The 23,526-nt window shown below is 41.3% G+C and overlaps 1 protein-coding gene across 6 annotated transcripts in view; it reads right to left on the minus strand.

Moving 5' to 3' along the window:
* Positions 1 to 22,383, minus strand: part of LOC104586690 (exosome complex component RRP41 homolog) — a 29,523-nt gene extending 7,140 nt beyond the window's left edge. The window contains exons 1-7 of one of the 6 annotated variants that reach the window (XM_088893395.1): positions 22,061 to 22,383; positions 20,158 to 20,238; positions 20,020 to 20,059; positions 19,876 to 19,922; positions 19,619 to 19,679; positions 8,506 to 8,544; positions 8,353 to 8,420 (exon numbers count right to left, since the gene is read on the minus strand). In XM_088893395.1, coding sequence (XP_088749521.1) covers positions 8,353 to 8,420; positions 8,506 to 8,544; positions 19,619 to 19,679; positions 19,876 to 19,922; positions 20,020 to 20,059; positions 20,158 to 20,238; positions 22,061 to 22,101 — 377 coding nt within the window. In that variant the 5' untranslated portion in view covers positions 22,102 to 22,383. Of the gene's footprint in view, positions 1 to 8,352; positions 8,421 to 8,505; positions 8,545 to 19,618; positions 19,680 to 19,875; positions 19,923 to 20,019; positions 20,277 to 22,060 lie in introns of all 6 variants that reach the window. The other 5 variants (XM_088893392.1, XM_088893394.1, XM_088893393.1 and 2 more) reach the window with 5 other exon arrangements.
* Between the last annotated feature and the right edge of the window lie 1,143 nt (positions 22,384 to 23,526).

A 23,526-nucleotide genomic window follows, 5' to 3' on the forward strand; every position in this document is an offset into this window, starting at 1 on the left:
AACGCAGTTTCTGCACTTCAAACCTCCGATATTCTTGGGATCGATGCAATAATGTGAGCCTTCTTAGGACTGATGATTTTCCCAAAACACATAGTTAGTAATTGAAGGAAAAACGTCCCTACTAGGGCTGAACTAGGGATTTTATGGGAGCAAGGGAGGTGAGAGAGAGAGCTTAGGATAGAATGGTTTTCCCATCCCTCTCTTCCCTTATATAAAGCACTCTCATAGTCTACTAGGAACATTAAATTCAAATCAAATTTGGATTAGGGTTCATCCTTATAGATAAACTCTATCTTATTCTTATTAGAAGAATGAATGCTCCATACCCATATCCATAACCCAAATTCACCCCATGTCACATGATAACTTAAGTTGGCATTTGCCTACTTAACTAATCATATAGTAATGAGCCTTAGGCCCATTTTGTTTAATGGCTTACTTTGCTATGTGTTGCAATTTGCAAGGCGATGTCCTGAACATTGTATGGTGTGGGACCCACAAATGTCTCACACAAGTTCATAAGGATTCGGCCCCACCTCTGGAAGAGGTTAGGCTGAATTCACTACCCAAGGGCAATGAACCCCTAGCCAATCAGCTTGGGTTCAATTAATCCCGACATTTACATTTAAATGATCCTTGGATTCAACCACCCTATGAAGACCCAAGGACAATGAACTTATATAAGATGAAGCCCATTAAGTAATCAGCCTTGTAATGGTCTCTTACACCTAACCTATCGACCCATAATCATCAAAACACTACTCAGAGGGAAGAACCTCTTCCCCTTACAACAAAATGCAGCGTCACAATCTCTAATTACATGGATCTCGGATTGAAACCTTTTGCAAACCTTTTTCATAAAATAGAAATATAACATATAAATACATTTTGCATATCATATTTCAAATATAGTGGAAATCCACTTTTGGCAATTTAGGTTTCCATCAGAGAGAGTGTAAACCTTGATATTCACTCTGTCTGGCAAAGGGGTCAATCCTATCACTATGATCACCCATTTATGTAATTCCTAAACTGTCTCAACATGCTCAGATATTTGACCCTTAATAGATCTCACTGATTGGCACATCAAAGATAATTCAGTCCAAAACCTAGTGTAGTATCATAATCAAGTTTGGGGTTAAGTGCAACTTTCCAGTTTTTCCCATCCATCTCTAAGGTCCGAGGCATAACTAGAAATTGGTCTGGGTTCAGTGCTTTTTCGAAACACCCATTGGTTGTGCTTAGGGTCTAACCTTGTCAGTTGAGACAAGCCGCTCCACCAATTCGACAACACAACAATACTAGCATTGTCAGGATAAGCCCCCCAAGTTTATCCAATGGCTGAGAACATTCTAAACTAATGTGAGTCTCATAATTGCCCAGTTTAAGGAGCAAATCATGGAAACATACCAAATGTGAACATGAAACAAAAATGTACTTATATTATTCATAAATGTTTGTGTACATCAATCCGATTGGAACTAGGGGCATACACCGTCTAACATTACTTCCCTCCCACCATTCCTTGACTTTCTCAATAAATCCATTAGAACTTAACCACATATTCTCAAATCTGAAAGGAGTTGGACCGTTGGACCTCTACCTCTCACATCAACCTTACATAAAGAAAAATGAGATGCTCCTCTTCTTCCTCCTCCTTCCTCCTCCTTCCTCCTCATCCCCCTCCTCTTAAGGAGGCTTACACCTCCTTGTGTTCAGGAGGCTTACGCTCCTTATGCTCTGAACTATGCCTCACACCTCTAGGTAGTGGAACGCTTCACATCATTATGTTGATGTAGAGATTTTCTTGGCATAAAACTCATTACTTGACGTAAATGGTTAGGATGATCATCAAGCGTATGGTTATATATAATAATGTCATTAAAATAAACAACCAAGAAATGACCAATAAAAGGACGAAGTACCAGAGTCATAACTCTCATGAATTAGTTAAGCGAAAAGTCATAACCAGCCACTCACAGAGGCCATCCTTCTCTTAAAAGTAGCTTTCCATTCATCTCTAAGTCAAATCCTAATTTGGTGATATCCACTTCTAAGATCAATCTTGGAGAAAATTGTAGCTCCAATCATCATATCCAACATGTCATCTAATTAAGTGTGGAATAGGGAATTGGTACTTGACGGTAATCTTGTCGATTGCTCAGCTATCAACACATCCTCCATGAGTCATCCTTCTTGGGAGTGAGTAGAACTGGTACAGCACATGGGTTGAGACTTTCTCTAATGAAGCCTTCTTAAATAGATCATCCACTTGCCTCTTCAACTCAGCATGTTCTATGGGATTCATTCGATATGAAGGCAAATTAGGTAGTTGGGACCCGAGAATCAAGTCTATTGCATGTTGGACATCACGTAAAGGTGGTAATTCGGCAAGCAACTCTTCTGGGATCAAATCTGAAAAATCAGCCAGCAAGTCTCCAACTTTCTTAGGCACCTCTGAAATAGGGGCATGTGCTGGTTTATTTACTTCTTTCACAATTAGGGCATAAACAAGGCCCGACTCTTTTCTCTCCTCACATTGCTTCTTGGAAAAAAGAGAAGTTGCTTCTTTTGTTCAACTACTTGTTTTTGGGGTAGAGCTGCCTGTTGAGGGGTCTTAGCACACTTCTTGATTTCATCAGGTGACATAGGTTTCATAACAACTCTCTTTCCATTAAATAGAATGTAATATGTATTTTCTTTCCCACAATGGTTTACTATCATAAAGCCATGGTCAGCCTAACAGAATATGTGTAACATTCATAGGAACAACATTACACCAAATATCATCAACATAAGACCCATAGGAAATAGAAACAACAGCTCTTTCTTCTACCTGAAGAGTCATCTTGTTTTACCAGGCAATCTTGTATGGATGAGGATGAGGTTGCACAACTAGATTGAGCCTTTCAACAATTGCTGCAAAAAAACCACATTCATGCTACTACCACCATCAATTATTAGCTTGCAAAGTTTGTCTCCACTCTTAACAAAGGTGAGGAAAATCACTATACGAAGACAATCTTCGTTCTTTTCTTCTTTAGAGGATGCTAAAATATGTCTAACAACTCCAACAAGATTGTTGTCATCTTCTTCATGTTCAAATCCAATGCACTCTTCTTCACCAGGCTGCCTTCATCATCTTCCACTTGTCCCTCCTCACACCCTGTGTAGATTTTTATTAGGGTATTGAAATGCATAGTGGCCCTTTCCACAACACTTGAAACAAGTATTTTTTGTCATTCCCCTTTTATTAGCATCAATCATGATATTCTTCCCCTTATTGTTAGTTCCCTGGTACTTGAAACCATTAGACCATATTGGAACAAAATTATGAGATGTAGGCCTAGTGGCTTTATCCTCATCTAAACTCTTATGTGCTGCTGCCTCCCCATCTTGAATGCCAAACCTCCTACTATTAACTTGCTTCAAGCTCTTCTCTATTTTAAGAGCCATCTGAAAAGCATCATCTATATCATAAACTCGTGTAGTCATCATTTCCCTTTGAATATCAGCCTCTAAACCATTCCAAAATTGGGTTAATTTTTGCTTCTCACTTTCTATAGACTGACATCTAATAGTAAGCTTGTCAAACTTTTAAATGTACTCAGACACAGATAAGTTGTCATGCCTCAATGTCATCATCTCATCATGAAGAGCATCTTGGAAGTCATTAGGCAAATATTTCTCCTCTAATTAATGCTTCATACCTTCCTAACGAGTGATAGGATGCTTACCCATATTCTGTAATCTTTTCTCTACACTCCACCATACTTTTGCATTTTCTACATTTTAAGTTTAGCAAATCTAACTTGTCTCTTATCTAACATGTCGAATCAATCAAAGTATTCCTTTAGTCTTAGAAGGCTCCACCAATTTGTCATATAAATCATTTAAAGTACCTTGAGTTTGTAGAGTTCGAGCCCTTAGGGGCTTGATGGCAGTCCTTGGTGGTTCACTTGTGGACAAGCAAGTATATTGGTGTTAGAACACTCTACTTCAGCTCCTCCATGTGGAACACCAGTGCTGTTTTTCTTCGATTGGTCTTCCATCAACAATTTAACTTGAACTTCTAGGATGTCTACTCCATTAATAAGTGCAAGCAACAACTCTTCTTTAGCTTGTTCACTTAATCTTCCTCTCATGTTTCTATTATGGTAATGAGCCATTTGAAACCTGATGCTCTAATACCAAAACTGATGTAGTAGGGCCAGAACAAACCATCACAACATAGAAAGAGAGAGGAAGAGAGAGAGAGAGAGAGGAGGAGGAGGCGGAGAAAGGATAGAGGAAGAGAAAAGAGAGAGAAATCCCAAGGAACCACTACGAGGGTCCTAGAATCACTCTAGGGTTTAAAGGAATCACTCCATACAGAAAAGTTCCAAAGAGATCTAAAGAAAACTTTATTACCTTCAAAAGGAAGAGAATATATCTATTTATAGAGTGACTTGTGTGGCCCAGAATACTGTTCACCATAATTACAAAAAAACCATTCTTTGTCTTGTGCATCAAGCAGCATAATAATTGTCTACCTAGTACTGCAAATAAACTAAAAAATTGAAAGAGAAGCGCTACTAAACTAGAGGAACAAGGTGCTATAGCCCAAGCCCACATGGGACTGGTCAAAATAACAAAAATGCCCCTGATCAGATCAGTCCAAGTCCCAAGAGTCTTCCCCATGCCAAATCAGAACCTGTTTGTTCATCGCCTTCTAATGAGAACAGGTCTTATAATGCCTGAACCAATCTCCATCATCTATCATACCTGCACTCCCCCTGCCTGTCTTCAGGTTTTGAAGTTACATTAGAGTCTCCCCTAATTGGCCAAGGTCCAGACCATCTGCTTCTTAGCTCATTTAATTCCTCCCACAACAAAGGTTTCAGAGAGGACTCAGTGGGCCCATACACAGTGGTAACCAAAATAGAAACATCCATTTGCAGTCATAAAAGCTTCACTGTAATTGAGAAAACCAAAATACAAACATCCATTTCCTAGGTTAACAAACAAATATTAACTAATAATGGATCTCTCCTACTTGCCTATTGATTTTCCTCCTCTCTGGTTATAGAAGGTCTATGGTGAGAACCTACTTACCTAGGGTTACTTTGAGGAAAACCAACCTCCTAAAGATGGAAGAAGAGAGGGCAAGAGAGTGGAGAGAAGTTGGGAGGAAAAAGCAGATCTCTCCTTTTGCTCATTTGAACTTGCTTATATATGGTTTACATCATGGAACACACAATACAAGCAGGAGGTCATAACTACTTGGCCTACATGTCTTCCTATTAGGAATGGCAATTTCTACCCTACCCGATGGGTAACTGCCGCAATGGAGAGAGGGTTTTTTCCCTTGGAAATGGATTTTGGGGTGTGGATGGGTTTTAGGATTTCACAACCCGTACAAGTACGAGTAGGGTATGGTATTAGGCTAAACCTGACCCTCCCCAACCTGCATATTATTGGAAGGCACTTATGTATTAGGTGTTCAATGTAATAATATTTCGAATTTTATGTGAAGGATAATTGATAGTTTATGTGTTTAACATGTTTTAATAAAGTAATTGGAAATTCTCATGTTTCTTCACTATTTTACTTGTTTATTGCTTATCCATATACCTATAATAAAAATAACAGTTTCACGCTCTTACGCTTTTCGTCCATGATCGATTTTTTCTTTTCCATTCTTTACCCCTATTAATGGTATAATGACAGTTCTCCCAAATAAGTCTTTTAAATTTCAAAAAGCACCAGAGAAGAAATGAAACGATGTACATTAAATAGGGAACTGCCACGTATCTATCTCGGTGTTTTCATCTCCAATTATTTATTTATTTACCAAAAAAAAAACTTTCTATTAGTATTTTATTTGGATTCAGATATCCGTAGAGTGAAATACAAAAGAACTGTAAATTTCTATGTGCATGCCCAAAGATGTTTGATTAGTTTATAATTATGGATGATGAATGTATCAAAATCAGTGGATACAACAGCTCTATGTACGAACACCACGAAAAGTGAGGATCACCTCTCATACAAAGAGATGTTTGATTGGTATTCTATCAAATTAGATGGATCGGGTGGTCATTTATCAAAAAAAAATTAGATAGATCGGGTGGTTGAACCAGTTAAATGACACCATGACTCCAGACTCCTCTAGGTGAATCAGTCGACTTTTCTGGTGCATGAGTTAGAGGTGGACAGAACCGATAAATGCAGATTGAGCAAACCCGTATTTGAAACTGATGATTTGACTGCTGTCGATCTATTGAATCATGTGGGCCCCAGTTTTTTTACCAAAATTTGGGAGACTGGAGCCATATGCATCGGTGTGGGTAGCAAATCCTGAGTGCCTCGGAATTTCCCAAAAACAAAGTCATCAGAATTTCAGATGTGTCCATGAACTCGCCATGTGAATCATGATGAAAAAGTTGTGTATTCCTTATATCCATATCTATGTTCAGTAAATCCAAATCCAATCCGATTATTGGTTTCAAATTCGGATCCTAACAGACTAGGATCAGATTCCGATTTAATCCAACCCTGCTTTAATTCTTACTTTAAAAAAAAAAGATCCGGATTTTATCCAACCTTGCTTTAATTTTTAAAAATACAAAAAAAAAATTAAATTGCTTTCTCTTCTTCGGATTTAATTATCCATATCTATCTCTTATTTTCTTTCTATTCTTCTCTTCTCACTAAGAACTCTCTCTTTCTCTCTTCTTTCTCATTGTTATCAAATCAGACTAGTTTTTTTTTCTTTTCTACTTCATATCGGAGCAGTTTTTTTGGAACTTTTTGTGTCTTCCATCATGCAGCCCTAAACCAGCCAACTACATGGTGAGTTAGAGAACTGATCAAAGACTCCAAAAGTGCCCAGTTCTTGAATTTTTTGGTGGATCCAGAACCCTTTATGTCAGATCTTGGGTTGATCATCAAAATTAGGAACTAGAGGAAAAGTATTGATTGCAGTAGGACTCTTCAATTTTGACCTAGGAAGGGGTGCTCTAGATTTTTTGGATTTCTTGGTGACTTCTGAAGAGGACAGTTCAAATTCTAGAGTTTTCTGAGGTCTTCAAAGGGAGCAGAAGCCTTTTCTCCTTTTTCTACCTACTCCACAGAGAAAGGAATCTTTGTAGGTGAAGTTTTTGGGTACCAGAAGGATGGTTGAACCTCTAAATGGGGTAAATCTATTTTCCCTCATCTACAGTTGATTTCCTAAGCCATTCTGGGAATTATGGAGGGCAGTGGAGTTGAATACAAGTCCACAGGTGAAATGGGACTAGGTGGAGTAGGTGCTAGTGACCCTTTTGGGGCAGGAACCATAACTACAGTCACTTTCTTTGAGTCCACACCTTTCTTTTCAGGGAGTCTTTCTCAAGGGAAGTGTTTTGGGGGAGGAAATGAGCAATCCATACCACTTCTTGTTCCAACTCCATTGCCTACTCAAGTGTCTAACCGACTTGTTCCACCTACTTTGCCTGCTCGATTATGTCCTGCTTCTCAATTTTTTACATGACAGTGCCTAGGGCAGCAGAGAGAGGTTGATTCCACAATAGTGTCAATAGTTAAACCCTAAACCCCAACTAACTACCATTTACCACAAGGACTGAAAATGGGTCAAGTAGTAAAACCCTCAACTCTAGCTGTTTGAACCATCAACTTGGCAATGAAATTTAAAGTACTCCCACTATCTACCAAAATAGAAACTGGGTAACTTTTTGTATACCTTCGATTCTCGTTGTTTGAAGGGTGGGCAGACCAGTGAAGACCTATAATGAGATCTCTGGCACCTCCTCTTGTCGCTCCAATTCATGGCACTCTTTTGGAGTCATTCCCTTGACATCATCCTCAATTTCCAACAAGAACAGTTGATGCTTCTTACATCTATGACCAAGGGAGAACTTGTCACAGTTGTAGCAAAACCTACATTCTCGTCAGACCTACATCTCTCACCAGTTAAGATTTTTGAGGGAACCCTACCTCTAGAAGATTGAAGAAGAGAGAAGTGAGGGGAAAGAAATTGTGAGGGAAGAAGAGATTTCTCCTTTTCTTCATTTGAACTTGCTTATATATGGTTTTCATCATGAAACACACAATACAAGCATGAGGCCAAACTAACTTGGCCTACATGTCTTCTGAATATAAATGTATTTGATGGGTGGGGAAAATCTCTAGTCTATGCAGGCTGAGAAGTATGGGCTTGGGCCTGCTTGCTAGACTCCATATCATTAATCTTGACCCTCCGAAGCATCTTAAGTCAATTAAAAGAGTTGTTGGAACATACAAACAAATATTCTTCTAACAAGGAATGGAGGACATATTGAATACTCTAACTATACAAAGAGAGGGGTTGACCTGTCACCCTTTGGTTTCCTCATGCGATCTCCAGTGCTGAAGTTAGCCATGCTATATTCACAGCGAACCTGTACAAAATTAGCATGCCTAATAAGTTCCAAGGCATGAATACTGAACAAATGAAATGATAAAAGGCAGGGGAAAAAATATTACAAGTGCTTGATCACTAATTTGTTGGCTCCTGTTTTGAACCTGGTGAGCAGAATAGGTGTTTGATTTAATATGGTACAAGTTTTTTAATACATAGATATGATACAATTAGGAAAAGAAAGACCCAAAATATTTTATGGCTGTTGTAAAACAAGTGGAAAAAAGAATGTATCATTGTATAAACATGTATTCTGTAAAGATACTATAGTCTACAACCTTCACCCCCACCCCAACAAATACATATATAATTATCTATACCACATTCTATAAAAGTAGCAAGTCATTAATTCCAACTTTGACTTATTTGTCAACTTATTAGATGACTTGTTCCTAAAAAACCCTCATATACCTTTCATTCACATACCTTAGTTCTTAATTGACACTCTTCCTGTACCTGAAGTGATCTATAATCTAACCTTCATGATATTTTCTCAATAATTCTGATGCAGGATTGAGTATAACCCAAGCATTATTCCAAGAAGGTATTGATTGGTTAGCATAGGGTTTATGGATGACTTCAAGAAAAATATATAGGGAACTGTTATAGTTAAAAAGGTTCTAAGCTAAATTATCAAGGACTGCAAAAATTTGAAAATTAAGCATAAGAAAAGAATCTCCCCAACTATCAGCATTGGGGACATTTGTCATAAATGAATAAAAATATCCCTAATAAGGAAAATGTTATGGATGCATTCGTGGGAAGGACATACCGCCGCCGGCAGCAGCAGTGAGGGGGGCCCACACAGCAGCTTATCTTGCCACGTCAGCTCATCTTGCCAGCTCGCCATTAGTTTACTTTATCCAGTTCTGTTCTTACTTATCTATTATCCAGTTCTGTTCTTACTTATCTATTAGAGATAGGAACTAAGTTCTGTTAGAAGTCTGTTAGAAGTAGGAGTTTGATTTAAAGTTCGATTGTCCTAGCTTAGTCGAATGGAATAAGGAATCTCCTCTTGTAATTTCCTATTTAAGGAGCTGTGAATTGGGAATAAAGCATCAGTTTCCAGTTAAGAGAAGAGTGAGGAGAGTTCGGGTGGTCTCTTGGACAAATCACCCATTCAGTTTTTCCACAATAGGGTCTACACGCAAGGGAAGGCGCAAGGGGAAGCAAGAGGTTCTCCCCGTTGACCGACCCGTGACGAGATCCTACGCCCGGGCCCATAACATTCTGGTATCAGAGCCTACCGTCATGGGGGAACAGGAGTTGTTGTCTTCCAGGGTCCACGAACTGGAGCATAGGCTCGCAGAAACCGGCATGGAGGTTCGTGAAGTCAAGGATGATGTCCGGGAGCTGCGACGCCTGCTAGAAGCGTTCTTCTCCAACAAAGAAAGAAGTTCTGAGGGAACCGCCACCACCAACAGTCGTCGTCCGGACTGGGCAGAGACGTCCAGCGAACAGCAGATCGCTACCCCGACAGCCGCAGTTATTCCCAAGTATAGCTGGCTGGAATTCCCGTCTTACAACGGCACCGGAGACCCGTTAGGATGGTTGTATCGCTGCGAACAGTTCTTCCGTAATCAACGCACTGATGACAAAGATAAGGTCAGTCTGGCCGCCTTCCACCTATCGGAAGAGGCACAGCTCTGGTTCTACCGACTGGAGCAGGAAGAACCCGGGCTCAGTTGGGAGCAATTTAAATCATATTGCCTCCTCAGGTTTGGACCCCCGTTGACAAGCAACCCGTTGGGCGAGTTAATCAACCTCAAGCAAACTGGAACCGTGGCAGAATACCAACGTCAGTTCCAAACCCTTCTCGCCAAAGCAACCTCGGTTTGCGCAGATCAGCAAGTCGATATGTTCACCGCGGGGCTAGCAGAACCCCTAAGGGTGGATGTGGAGATGCAACACCCTCCCAACCTGGTCACAGCAATGAACCTCGCACGCACCTTCGAACGGAAGCTGCAGCTCACACACGGAACCCTCAGTGCAGGTCGGCCAACAACGACCTGGACTCCTTCAAAGGCAGCAGGAGTGCCTCCTTCTTCAACCGCCAGTAGGGAACCGAGGCTTCCTACCGGTAATCCTTCTAGATCGGCATCAAGTATAGGGAGTAGCAGGACAGCACCCCCTATTAGACGACTATCCCGAGTCAAGATGGCAGAACGGCGCGCAAGGGGCAGTGTTTCAACTGCGATGATCTGTACTCCTCCGAGCACAGGTGCAAGAAGCTATTCTGTCTTCTAGTAGACGAACCCGAAGAGGACGAGGAGGAACCTGCAGCATCAGACCCCGAGATCTCCCTCCATGCAATCACGGGGATCAAAACCTCACAAACCATGCAACTAAGGGCGCTGGTAGCAGGGAAACCAGTACGCATTCTTGTAGACTCCAGCAGCACCCACAACTTTGTCAATGAACAGGCTGCCCGCCAGTTAGAACTACCGATGGAAATCAGGCCGCAGTTACAAGTAGCCGTGGCAAACGGGGAAAGAGTTCACAGCCCTAGAATCTGCAAGGACACCAAGATTCAGGTCGGATCAGAATCTTTCCTTGCTGATTTATTCGTGCTCTCCTTGGATGAATTCGACATCGTCCTGGGAGTCAAATGGCTGATCACTCTTGGGCCCATCCTATGGGATTTCAGCGCCCTGACAATGACATTCCAGCTGAACAGAAAACCAATTACATGGCAGGGAACCAGGATAAGAGCAAAGACGCGGTTGAATACACTTCAAGGTGAGAACTTGTGCACCACAGATATGCAGAGGCTCCTCACGGATTTTTCTGCAGTATTCCATGAACCCAAGGGGCTTCCACCTTCCAAAGCCTGCGATCATCGGATCCCTCTGATTGCCGGATCGGATCCCGTCGTCGTCCGACCCTACCGCTACCCACACCGACAAAAGGATGAAATAGAGAGGTAGTGTGTGGATATGTTACAGCAAGGGATCATCCGTCCCAGCCGCTCCCCTTTTTCCTCTCCGGTTCTATTGGTACCCAAGCAGGACGGGACTTAGAGGTTTTGTGTGGACTACAGAGAGCTTAACAGCAAGACGGTCAAGGATAAATTTCCGATCCCCATCGTAGATGAGCTATTGGACGAACTCCATGGCGCCCAACACTTCTCAAAACTAGACCTCCGGTCAGGTTACTTCCAGGTCCGGATGACTCCAGAAGATATAGAGAAAACGGCCTTCAGAACACACCATGGCCATTTCAAATTCCTAGTTATGCCATTCGGCCTCAGCAACGCTCCTTCCACGTTCCAGTCCCTGATGAACGAGGTGTTCCACGCCCACCTCCGCAGATTTGTCTTGGTATTCTTTGACGACATCCTAGTCTATAGCAAGTCGTGGGTGGAACATGTGCAGCATCTACGGATCGTTTTTGAACTCCTGCAACAACACCAACTCTTCCTTAAGCAATCCAAATGCTCCTTTGGGGAACGTCGGGTCCTTTACTTAGGACATGTGATCAGCGGGCAAGGGGTCACTGTGGATGAGTCCAAGATTCAGGCGATCAAAGAATGGCCCAAGCCGCAATCCGCCAAAGCTCTTCGCGGATTCCTAGGGTTGACGGGTTACTAACGCAAGTTCGTACAAAATTACGGACTTTTGGCGGCACCACTAACCAATCTGCTCAAGAAGAATGCCTTCCACTGGGATCATACAGCCGATGCAGCCTTTGCAAGTTTAAGAGAAGCCCTCTCCTCCACCCCGGTTCTACAGTTGCCAAACTTTGAGCTCGAGTTCACAGTCGAATGCGATGCATCCGACACTGGCATCGGCGCCATACTACAGCAGCAAGGACATCCGGTCGCCTTCTTCAGCCGCAAGCTAGCTAACCGCCACCTTAAATTACCTGCCTACGAACGGGAACTGATTGGGCTGGCTAAGGCAATACAGCACTGGAGGCCATACTTATGGGGGAGGTCCTTCGTCGTCAAGACGAACCACTACAGCCTCAAACATCTGTTGGAACAACGGCTTACCACTTCGCCGCAACAGCATTGGGTCAGCAAACTACTGGGTTTCGATTTCCGGGTAGAATGCAAGGCAGGAACCTTGAACCGTGCAGCAGATGCCTTGTCTCACCAAGCAGAAGAAGACAGTATGCTCCTCCATGCGATCTCCCAACCCCGAGCCACCCTGCTGGAAGACATCCGGAACACGCTACCTCAATCACCAGAATGGAATGATCTTGTCCAGAAGATACAGTCCAGCACGACCAACCCAAACTGGTCCATGCACGACAGGTTAGCACTCTACAAGGGACGGATATATCTCCCAGCCGACTGTCCCTTAATTCCCTTTGTCATCTCCAGCATACACAACTCCACGCATGAAGGTGTCCAGAAAACATTACACCGCATCCACGTCGATTTCCACTGGCAGGGCATGAGGGCTTCGGTGCGGGACTTCATTCAGAATTGCTCGATGTGCCAGCAACAAAAGTGGGAAAACTTGCACCCAGCAGGCCTTCTCCAACCGCTTTCACTTCCAACTCAGATCTGGGTCGATATTTCCATGGATTTCATTGAGGGCCTACCCAAGGTTGGTGGGAAATCGGTCTTATTCGTGGTGGTGGACCACTTTTCCAAGTATGCTTATTTCCTTCCCTTATCCCACCCATATAGCGCAGTCTCAGTCGCCCACGCCTTCTTCACCCATATTTTCCGATTGCATGGTGTTAGCGTAGGGGCATTTCTGTCTTTATACCTTGATTGATGTTGTTGATCTGTAATGTTGTGTTGAAACATGTGCTCTTAACTTAAGTAAGGGCACATAGGTCTTTTCAGTCATGTTTTAATAATAATATAAATACTTACTGGCCGACTGGGAGAAGCTAAGTTGACTCTTTCAGTTCGAACCAGAATTCTCTCTTCTCTCTTTCTCTATCACTTTTTCTTCTTCTACAGAACTGAACTCAGTCAAGCCGAACTCTAAGGCAGACCTGAATTATAACATGGTATTAGAGCTAGGTTAAATCTGCCTAGATTTCTGCTTGCCTAGGGTTCATTCTCTGCGCACCCTATCTAGGGTTTTCCTCTTTTTTCTGTGTTCGATTGGAGATAAGGGAAAGGGCTGAAAAGGAGTGACCGCCCTCTTCCCTTGGGGGTCTCTATGCCTCTAGTCAGGTCGTATGTGGTCAGTTGCTGTGATTTCTGAGATCGCCCTCTCCTACTAGAGGAAGAATAGAGGGCCGAACTGTGTGGGCAGTGGCTGTTGTGTGTGAAGTGGCTATTGTGTGTGGACTGCTCTCCTGCTCGCATGGGTGTTACTTCAGTGATAAGGTAAGAGATTTCAGTGCATGATATCTGTTATGGATTAAATAGGAGGTGTGTTTCAGACCATTTGCTACATCTCCGTCACCAGACCCCCACTTAGCATCTGAGATTGATCTACCCATTGCTTTGCGGAAAGGTAAACGTACTTGCACCCTTCATCCCATTTCTAATTATGTTTCTCTTTCTCACCTTTCCGCTTCCCATCGCCAGTTTGTTACCTTATTATCATCAGTTATTGTTCCTAAAGATGTCCAGGAAGCCCTTGCCTCTCTAGGGTGGTGTCGTGCCATGGAAGAAGAACTCTCAGCCCTTCATCATAATCATACTTGGGACCTCACTACTCTTCCTCCTGGGAAGCAAGCTGTTGGTTGTAAGTGGGTTTATACGGTTAAGTATCTGCCTGATGGTAGTGTTGAACGCCTGAAAGTGCGATTAGTTGCAAAAGGGTACTCCCAAACCTATGGCATTGACTACACAGAGACCTTCTCACCGGTTGCTAAGATAGGGTCAGTTCGTGTTGTGATCTCTCTTGTAGCCATGTATGAGTGGCCACTATATCAGCTTGATATCAAGAATGCCTTTTTGCATGGTGACTTACTCGAGGAGGTCTACATGGAGCAACCTCCAGGGTTTGTTGCTCAGGGGGAGGATGGTAAGGTGTGTAGACTAAGGAAGGCTATATATTGGCTTAAACAGTCTCCTCGAGCATGGTTTGGTAGGTTCAGTGAGGTGGTAAAGAAGTTTGGCATGAAACAGTGCAAAGTTGACCATTCTGTATTTAGTCATGACTCTCCGGGAGGAAAAATACTGTTGGTGGTGTATGTAGATGATATTGTTATTACTGGGAATGATAACATTGGTATTGGCAGGCTGAAGACTTATCTACAGGATCACTTTCAGACAAAGGATCTGGGTAAACTGAAATACTTCTTGGGGATAGAGGTAGCGAGATCCAAGTATGGGATTAACCTGTGCTAGAGGAAGTATGTGCTTGATTTGCTAGAAGAAATAGGCTTGTTGGGTGTCAAACCAGCTGAAACACCCATGGACACAAATACCAAGCTAAGCAGTGATATGGGTGAAGTGTCTGAAGACCCTAGCAGATACCGACGACTTGTGGGCAAACTGAACTACCTAACCATTACCAGACCAGACATCTCATTTGCAGTTAGTGTGGTAAGCCAGTTCATGCAAAAACCTCTGATTCCTCATTGAAATGCGGTTCTGAGAATTGTGAAGTATCTAAAAGGGGCCCCGGGTCGCGGTCTGATATACAAGAGTGGGGGAAAACTTGAAATAGAAGGGTATTCTGATGCTGATTGGGCCGGTTCTATGTCTAATAGGCGGTCTACTACAGGCTATCGCACGTTTCTGGGAGGTAACCTGGTGACATTGGAAAAATAAGAAGCAGACGGTTGTGGCAAGAAGCAGTGCAGAAGCAGAATATAGGGCTATGGCGCATACCGCTTGTGAATTAGTGTGGCTAAGGAACCTTCTACAGGAAGTAGGGTACAACATTAACACTCCAATGAAGCTCTATTGTGATAATCAGGCTGCAGTTCATATCTCCTCTAATCCAGTGTTTCATGAAAGAACCAAGCACATTGAGGTTGACTGTCACTTTGTGAGGGAGAAGGTGCTGAATGGAGAGCTAGACACTACACATGTTAATACAGGAAATCAGTGGGCTGACTTATTTACAAAAGGCTTGAGTCGGGGAAGAGTGGACTACATATGTAACAAGCTGGTGAGTATATATCATATACTCCCAGCTTGAGGGGGAGTGTTAGCGTAGGGGTATTTCTCTCTTTATACCTTGATTGATGTTGTTGATCTGTAATGTTGTGTTGAAACATGTGCTCTTAACTTAAGTAAGGGCACATAGGTCTTTTCAGTCATGTTTTAATAATAATATAAATACTTACTGGTCGACTGGGAGAAGCTAAGTTGACTCTTCCAGTTCGAACCAGAATTCTCTCTTCTCTCTTTCTCTATCACTTTTTCTTCTTCTACAGAACTGAACTCAGTCAGGCCGAACTCTAAGGCAGACCTGAATTATAACACATGGGTTACCCGAATCCATCGTCAATGACAAGGACTCGGTTTTTACCAGCACCTTCTGGAAGGAGCTATTTCGACTGCAGGGAACGGCCCTAGCCTTCTCCTCCACCTACCATCCGTAGACTGACGGCCAAACGGAGGTGGTGAATCGAACAATAGAGATGTACCTCCATTGTTTTGTGGGAGACCAGCCACGGCGTTGGGTGGAGTACCTCCCGTGGGCTGAATACTGTTACAACACATCTTATCACTCCTCTCTTGGCATGACTCCCTTCCGGGTTGTTTATGGTCGGGACCCTCCCCATCTATTGTCTTATGAACTGGGTTCAACACGGTTGGAAGAAGTGGATCGAGGCCTGCAGGACCACGATGCTCTCCTCGCCGAAGTCTCCCTACGCCTACAGCAAGCCCAGGCACGCATGAAGAACACCTACGATCAGCACCACAGAGAAGTAACCTTTGAACCCGGACAATTCGTATGGCTGAAGCTCCAACCCTATCGGCAGCACTCCCTCAGGAACAGAGCTTTCCCTAAACTGGCCCCCAAATTCTACGGGCCCTTCAAGATTTTACGGCGGATTGGGAAGGTTGCATATCAACTCGAGCTACCAGACCACAGCAAACTCCATGACACCTTCCATGTTTCCTTACTCAAGCCATTTACAGGGACTCCTCCGGAGAAGATACCTCCCCTGCCACCCTTAAAGGACGGCAGACCCATTCTCCAACCTCGGGCTCTTGTCCGGTCCCGCGTCAATCGGGGAACCTTAGAAGTGCTAGTGGAGTGGGACGAACTACCATCAGTTGAGGCCACCTGGATTCCCTGGTCTGATCTTCACAACGCCTATCCAGATCTCGAGCTTGAGGACAAGCTCGTTGCCCAGGAGGGGTGCGATGTTATGGATGCATTCGTGAGAAGGACATACCGCCGCCGGCAGCAGCAGTGAGGGGGGCCCACACAGCAGCTTATCTTGCCACGTCAGCTCATCTTGCCAGCTCGCCATTAGTTTACTTTATCCAGTTCTGTTCTTACTTATCTATTATCCAGTTCTGTTCTTACTTATCTATTAGAGATAGGAACTCAGTTCTGTTAGAAGTCTGTTAGAAGTAGGAGTTTGATTTAAAGTTGGATTGTCCTAGCTTAGTCGAATGGAATAAGGAGTCTCCTCTTGTAATCTCCTATTAAGGAGCTATGAATTGGGAATAAAGCATTCAGTTTCCAGTTAAGAGAAGAATGAGGAGAGTTCGGGTGGTCTCTTGGACAAATCACCCATTCGGTTTTTCCACAATAGGGTTTGCACGCAAGGGAAGGCGCAAGGGGAAGCAAGAGGTTCTCCCCGTGGACTGACCCGTGACGAGATCCTACGCCCGGGCCCATAACAGAAAATGCCCAAATTCTGGAAACTAAGGCTTTAAATGGAGTTTTGGCAATAAATTTAGTAAGATCAAAAGCAATAATGATCTACTGGGGGCTTTTGGCAAATTTTCAGTTTCAAATGTAAACTAAAGAAAAATGTAATATGGATCAACTTCAGTCCTTTAATGATGTAGAATGTTAGAGGAAGAATTTTTATAAGCTGTTGATAGTTGCAATACTGTTTCCAGAACCAGGGAGAAGATGATGAGAAAGAAGAGAGAAAACACATGACTAGACAAAATCCCTCCTATATTAAGAAAACCCAAAATTATGATTTTGCCTCTCATACTCTAATACAAAGAAAACTAAATAACTACTAAAGCGCTTAACCAATGACTTTGACATTTTAAATATAACTGAACTATTACAACATACAAAATCATAGAAATACCCTATCAACTAAAAAAAATACATAAAAATTCAAAAACAAAATCCAACTTTTACTATTTGACTCCATTATTCTTTGTCAGTTTATAGAAGTTCTTGAAGTTGCAGGAACACACTTGGACTATATAATAGGCTCATAGCGTGTAACAAGAAAAAGTTCATCAAAGCAGCATATTTGAAATATTTTTGAGAAGAGACAAAGTATGATTTCATTAGAAAATAAAAAAATAAAAAAAACTACAACCAGAGGATGTACAGCGGAGAGAAAACAAAAAGAAAATCAGACCACTATCCCTTCTGTGTTTACAAAAGGATTTTCAAAATCAAAAATGAGAGTAATAGTTTTATCTATCCAAAAGAAATTGAGCCATTGACCAAGAGAACAGATTGCTCAATACTTTCTGCCACACTGTCTCAGATTGACAAACTTCGTTCTGAAAAACCCTTGAGTTCCTTTCCTGCCATACAACCCAGAACACTGTTCCTGGAATCATTTGCCAAATTCCTTTTCCTTTCTTACTCAGACCTTTGGTCTGCAACCTTTCAAAAAGTCTTCAATAGATGCTGGAAAGGATCCCTTAAGATCAAAGATCTTAAAAACTCTCACCCAAGTGTATTAAGTGAAATTACAATGCTATAGAAAATGATTGACAGACCCTTCCACCCTGGTGCATAGGACACATTCTGCCTGAATCAAATGCCATTCCTATAATTAACAGGTTGTCCTTAGTCAGGAACTTATTCAGATAGGAAGACCAGTCAAAGAAAGCCACCTTTGAGGGAATATATTTGCACCAGATTATGACCATAGGAAAATCCTGCTCCTTTTCCTAGGTTAATTTGTTGTATAAGGATTTTACAGTAAATTGCCCAGATTTTTCCTCCAGCCAGTCTTCTATCTTCTAATGTTGTGTCAATTTGCAAGCTCTAGAATCTCTGAAGCAGACCTCTGAAAGGTTCTAACTCCCAATCATTCAAATCTTTTCTAAAAAGGGGAATCCATACACACTCACCATTTGAGGACTGCAGATAGTGGCTACTTCTGCATCTTTATCAGCTGCAATTGCAAAAAGCTCTGGGAAATCACCCATTAGGCAATGATGGCCACACCACATATCTTTCCAGAACTTGACTTTGGCTCCCCTTCCCATTTCAATCTTAACTCCTTTGCTAAAAAAATCTGTAGCTTTTTTCAATTCCCTTCCACACCAAGCAGCCATAAGATTGATTTGCTTCTTCAAGATCCCAGTCCTCATTTCTTATGATATAATTTGCTTGAATGACTCTCTTCCACAGGCTACTCCCTTGGTGCCAAACTCCTAAAACCATTTGCCTAAAAGACCAAGGCATGCCTTTGAGAAATAGTTCGCTTAAAACCTTGTCGACTTATGGACCAGGTTAAGGGTCTCCTTTTTGCCCTAATCACCAGCTAATGAAATGTATTCTCATGCTCATCAAATGGTATACAAGTCATACCATTTCTTTTACACAACAGAAATACTAAGTTGAGCAATATCATGTTGAATTATATGTAATTCAAACAGTTAAAACATAGTTTATGGATCAAGCACTGTAACAGTGCAAATAGAATTGTATCAAAGATGGAAAGCTTCACTTCACTATGTGAAACTCAACAAAATTGAAAAGTAATATTCCTTAGTCAAGTTGCTGCTGAGTTTCAATAAAGGTTACTACTTACTACCAACTGCAAACAATTAAAATTCATGGAAATGACTTAACCAAAACATTAAAACTCATTTTTCTACTTCATATGGTATTGGGAATTATGATAGCTTCGTTAAGTTATTTTACTTTTAAATATTTCTCTTCTATGCTCTGCCATATGAATAACATCTAGCAAGTGATAATTAAATGTCATTTTTCAAATTCCTTCCCTTGCATCCGTGGGGCATGGACAATTCATAAAATCTTGATAAAATTCGAACAAGAGAACATAACATAAATCCTCAACAGTTCCCACATCATTTACAAAGAAAATTAAAGAAAAAATAAAGAGTTGTACCTCTCTAGGGCCATATACTGCAGCTATAACTTTAGTATTCCCCATCTCAAATGAAGCAGAACTGCAAAAAAAGACAGGCATTATTCACACCTACTTAGTTTCTCAACTCTCAGAATAGATAAACAATATATATATGTTTATATATATATATATAATATACATCTTAAATTATATTTAATAGTTTAAATGCACAGTAGATTCAAGAGAAAAGATCTGTATCTTCCAAAGAAAAGAATAATTAGGTAATGACAAAATACCCATCTGCCTTAGCCACAACACCAATCTGTGCACGGATCTGCCTCATCTGCAATTTCAAATTGAAGCTTAAATTTTGAACAGAGAAACAAGAAAAACTATATTTATCTACAAACACACACACACACACACACATAGAAGCTTACTTCCATAGGACGACGGCCATCTAAGCGAAGACCTTCAGGGCTTACGAATTCCATTATCAAAAATGTGTTAGAGAGAGAAAGCAGGAGGGGGTTGTTTACAAAAGTATTCAAGTCCTTTTTTCAAATTGGCTTCCTCACTTGCTCAATGTTTTAGCATGAAACAGAGAAGAGACCAAGCAGCAAATACACCAAGCCACCCAGAAATAATTAGTGGAGCACCTGTCAATAAGAAAACCCTAACTAGTAACACAGGTTTCCTGAAAACAGAAAATAAGATAAAGATCAATTCAACAGAGATTATATTTTGGGCAAAAACCAAACCCTGACAACAAGCATATTTGGTCTTGTTCACTCTTGCTCTGGAAAAGAATGAAATTATAGAATAAGCAAGAAGTGGTAGAATGAACAAAGTTTGCTGCAAACCAATCACTTTGCCAAAAACCAAGACAAGAATTGAGTGAGAATGAGCAAGAATGGAGATAAACCGGTGTTTTCCTCTATGTGTGCTTCCTTCCCAACAGTAAATTAAAGAATAGAGTAGATCACTGATGGTAAAGCAAAGAATGGAGATAACGTGGATGTTCTAGTATGCCTCCCTCTATCTTGTGCTCTTCTGGTTCTCTAATGATTGCAGTGATGCGGCACCACTAATGGTCGGATGAGGGTTTCATGCAGCAATGGTCAAATTAGGGGTGGCAAATGGGTGGGTTGGGTTGGGTTGGGTGTGGGTGTGCACCCATATTGACCCACCCTCACCCTCACCCTCACCCACCAGTATTCACCCTCATCGAATATAAATGCTTGTTTATTTTTAATATGCTTCTCCATCAAATGCCACAACCAGGTCAGGTCAACCCATATACCCAAAAATGAATTATTCATTCTTTTTCATGACTACCATGTGGCAGATACAGGTCAGGTCAAACCATATGCCCAGAAGTTGCAGAAATCTTGTAGAAAATGCAGTAATTTTGCAGAAAGATGCGGAAAATTTATAGAAAAAATTGCAAAGTTTCTGAAAAATTTGCAAATTTTCTGAAAAATGCAGAAATTTTGTAGAAAACTGCAAAAATGCAGAAAATTACACAAAATTAAAGAATGATTGGAGAAAATACAGAAATTTTAAACAAAATATGACCTTCATCTTTTCCTTAATATAGAGTTTCAAGGTAGTAGTTCACCACATTGCCTAACTGTCAATACCACTTTAAATCAAGCATTATTAGTAGATAATATTATATCCTAGGGTTGTGTTCTGTGATATAACACCTACTTATCAAAAACAAAAATGAGATGTTTTCTGTTACACCTAGGTGATTGTAGAATAGCAGAGGAGAATCAGGAAGATTCAGCGGAAACCTATAAGGGGATGACAAAGAAAGCATCAACAAGCTTTGAGTCTTTTAACTGACTTTTGATGCATCAACAATTTAAAATGCATGTATAAGTTCAATTCAAATTGCATTTACATCAAAATAGGTTAGCAGAAAATTAAATAAGGTAATCAGAAATTCCGATACTAGAAGGCCCTAGTGCATCACAATTGGTAAAACCAATTAAAGGTTCCCTAGGATTAACACTACATATTTCGGAAGGAATCGACAAGTTACAGTAATTACGCAAAGAACAATTACCTTTCTTTTACCTGGATGATGTTACATCCCTTTGCCATCTATTTACAGAGAAGAGCTCAAAGTTCAGACCAAATGATACTGTTTTCCTTATTTTTTATGCAAATAAAAACATATTTGAATAAATATAAAACAGAGCACAGTGAATAACAAAAAATTAAATTCAGAAAAAACAGAAGAAATTGGAAAAGTTTAACAACAAAATAGGGACAATTTTTGCTTATCTTGATAAGTTATGGAACATGAATCCATCTTTTGAAGTGGAATACGAATATATGAAACTCCAGTGGAAAAGGAAAAGAAATAAGGAATCACCAGTAGAAACAATCTACAGTATAATGTCTGAGGTTCTTAATTTTAAAAAAGAATAGATTAAAGAATCTGAACCAGACAGAAGAACTCTGGATTACCTCTTCTGTTGATCCAAAAGGGAGAATGAACAGAGCAACATCAAACGACATCTGAAGCGACGGAGAGGCGAAGCGATGTCTGACACGACGGAGCAACGTCTGGGATGAAACCTTCTAATAGAGAAACACCAAACGTTTGCAGAGAATAACCTTCGGCTTTGAGCAGCTACCTTCGCTAAGAACGGCGGAGGTGAAAGATTGGAGAGAAACCTTCAAACCCTACGTCTAACTTACTGTCACTGAGTATGGCGGGGAAACCTTCGAAGTTCGAAGTTCCGACTTCCGACTTTCGAAACTACGGGTGGATTCGAGCCGAGCCGACCGAGGTTGTATAAGGCTCGAGCTCGAGCTCAGTTCGAGGTAGAATATTGAGTTCGAGCTCGGTTCGAGTCAAAAACTCGTAAGCTCGATTTCGGCTCGGCTCGAGTTCGATTTAAGAAAAAATATTTTATAAAAATAAAAATTATATATAAGAAATATTTTTTATTTGATATTTAAAAAATTAAGAATTATAATATTTTTATTATATATATTATTTTCTATAATTTTATTTTATTAATCAAGCCTTTAAATTGGGCTTGAGCTCGCTTAAAAGTTTGGTTGAAACTGAGCCGAGCCGAGCTAGAGCAGCTCGTGAAGAGCTCGACTCGTTGCCACCCCTATTCAAAAGCAAAACAAACCTTTGAACCTTCAACCTAATTGACCATCCCAACCCCACCTTGACCCTTCTCCCTGGAACGGGATCTACTTCACACACATGGGCACTTCACAGGAACTTCCCATGCATTGGGAACATCTCTCATGAATATTAATTTATAAGTACGGGAGATGTTCCCAATGCATGGTAGGATGTGCGTGTGAGGTTGGTGTGAAACGCCCTATGTGAGTAGCATATTCGGTCTCCTTTTCCCTACCCTTAAATGGGTCACTTGATTCATATTGACGTGCCACTAAAATTGATGGGTGGATAGAGGTGTAAAGTGGGTGGTGCCTGGCCCGCGGACCATTACGGGTCGTGCTGCCCTTTCCGGTGAAATTTTGGGGGTTGGCCTGGCACGGCCCACAGCCTAGGCCCGTGCGGGCCCCGTGCCATGCCGCAGGGTAGGCTAGCCCATGGGCCGAGCATTAGGCTAGGTCGGGCCATGCATCGGGCCACAACTATTTATTTAAAAAAATTGACAAAAAATTAAATTTTAATTTTGAATATACAATTGCTTATATATACAATAATAAAATTAAAAAAAATATATTATATACTATATATTATTATATAATTATAATTTATATAATATTATATATATATATATATAATATGTATAACTGGATATATAATATATACGGACCATGTTAGGCCGTGCTAGGCCATGGGTGGCATGGCCCGCTCGGTCGTGTTGTGTCATGTCGGCCCATGGACCTAAAACTCTAGGCCCAGCATGGCCCGCATGATTGTGTCGGATCGTGCCGGC

This window comes from Nelumbo nucifera, chromosome 8 (assembly GCF_055504915.1).
Source record: "Nelumbo nucifera cultivar China Antique chromosome 8, China Antique-T2T, whole genome shotgun sequence".
In the NCBI taxonomy this organism is placed as follows: Eukaryota; Viridiplantae; Streptophyta; class Magnoliopsida; order Proteales; family Nelumbonaceae; genus Nelumbo; species Nelumbo nucifera.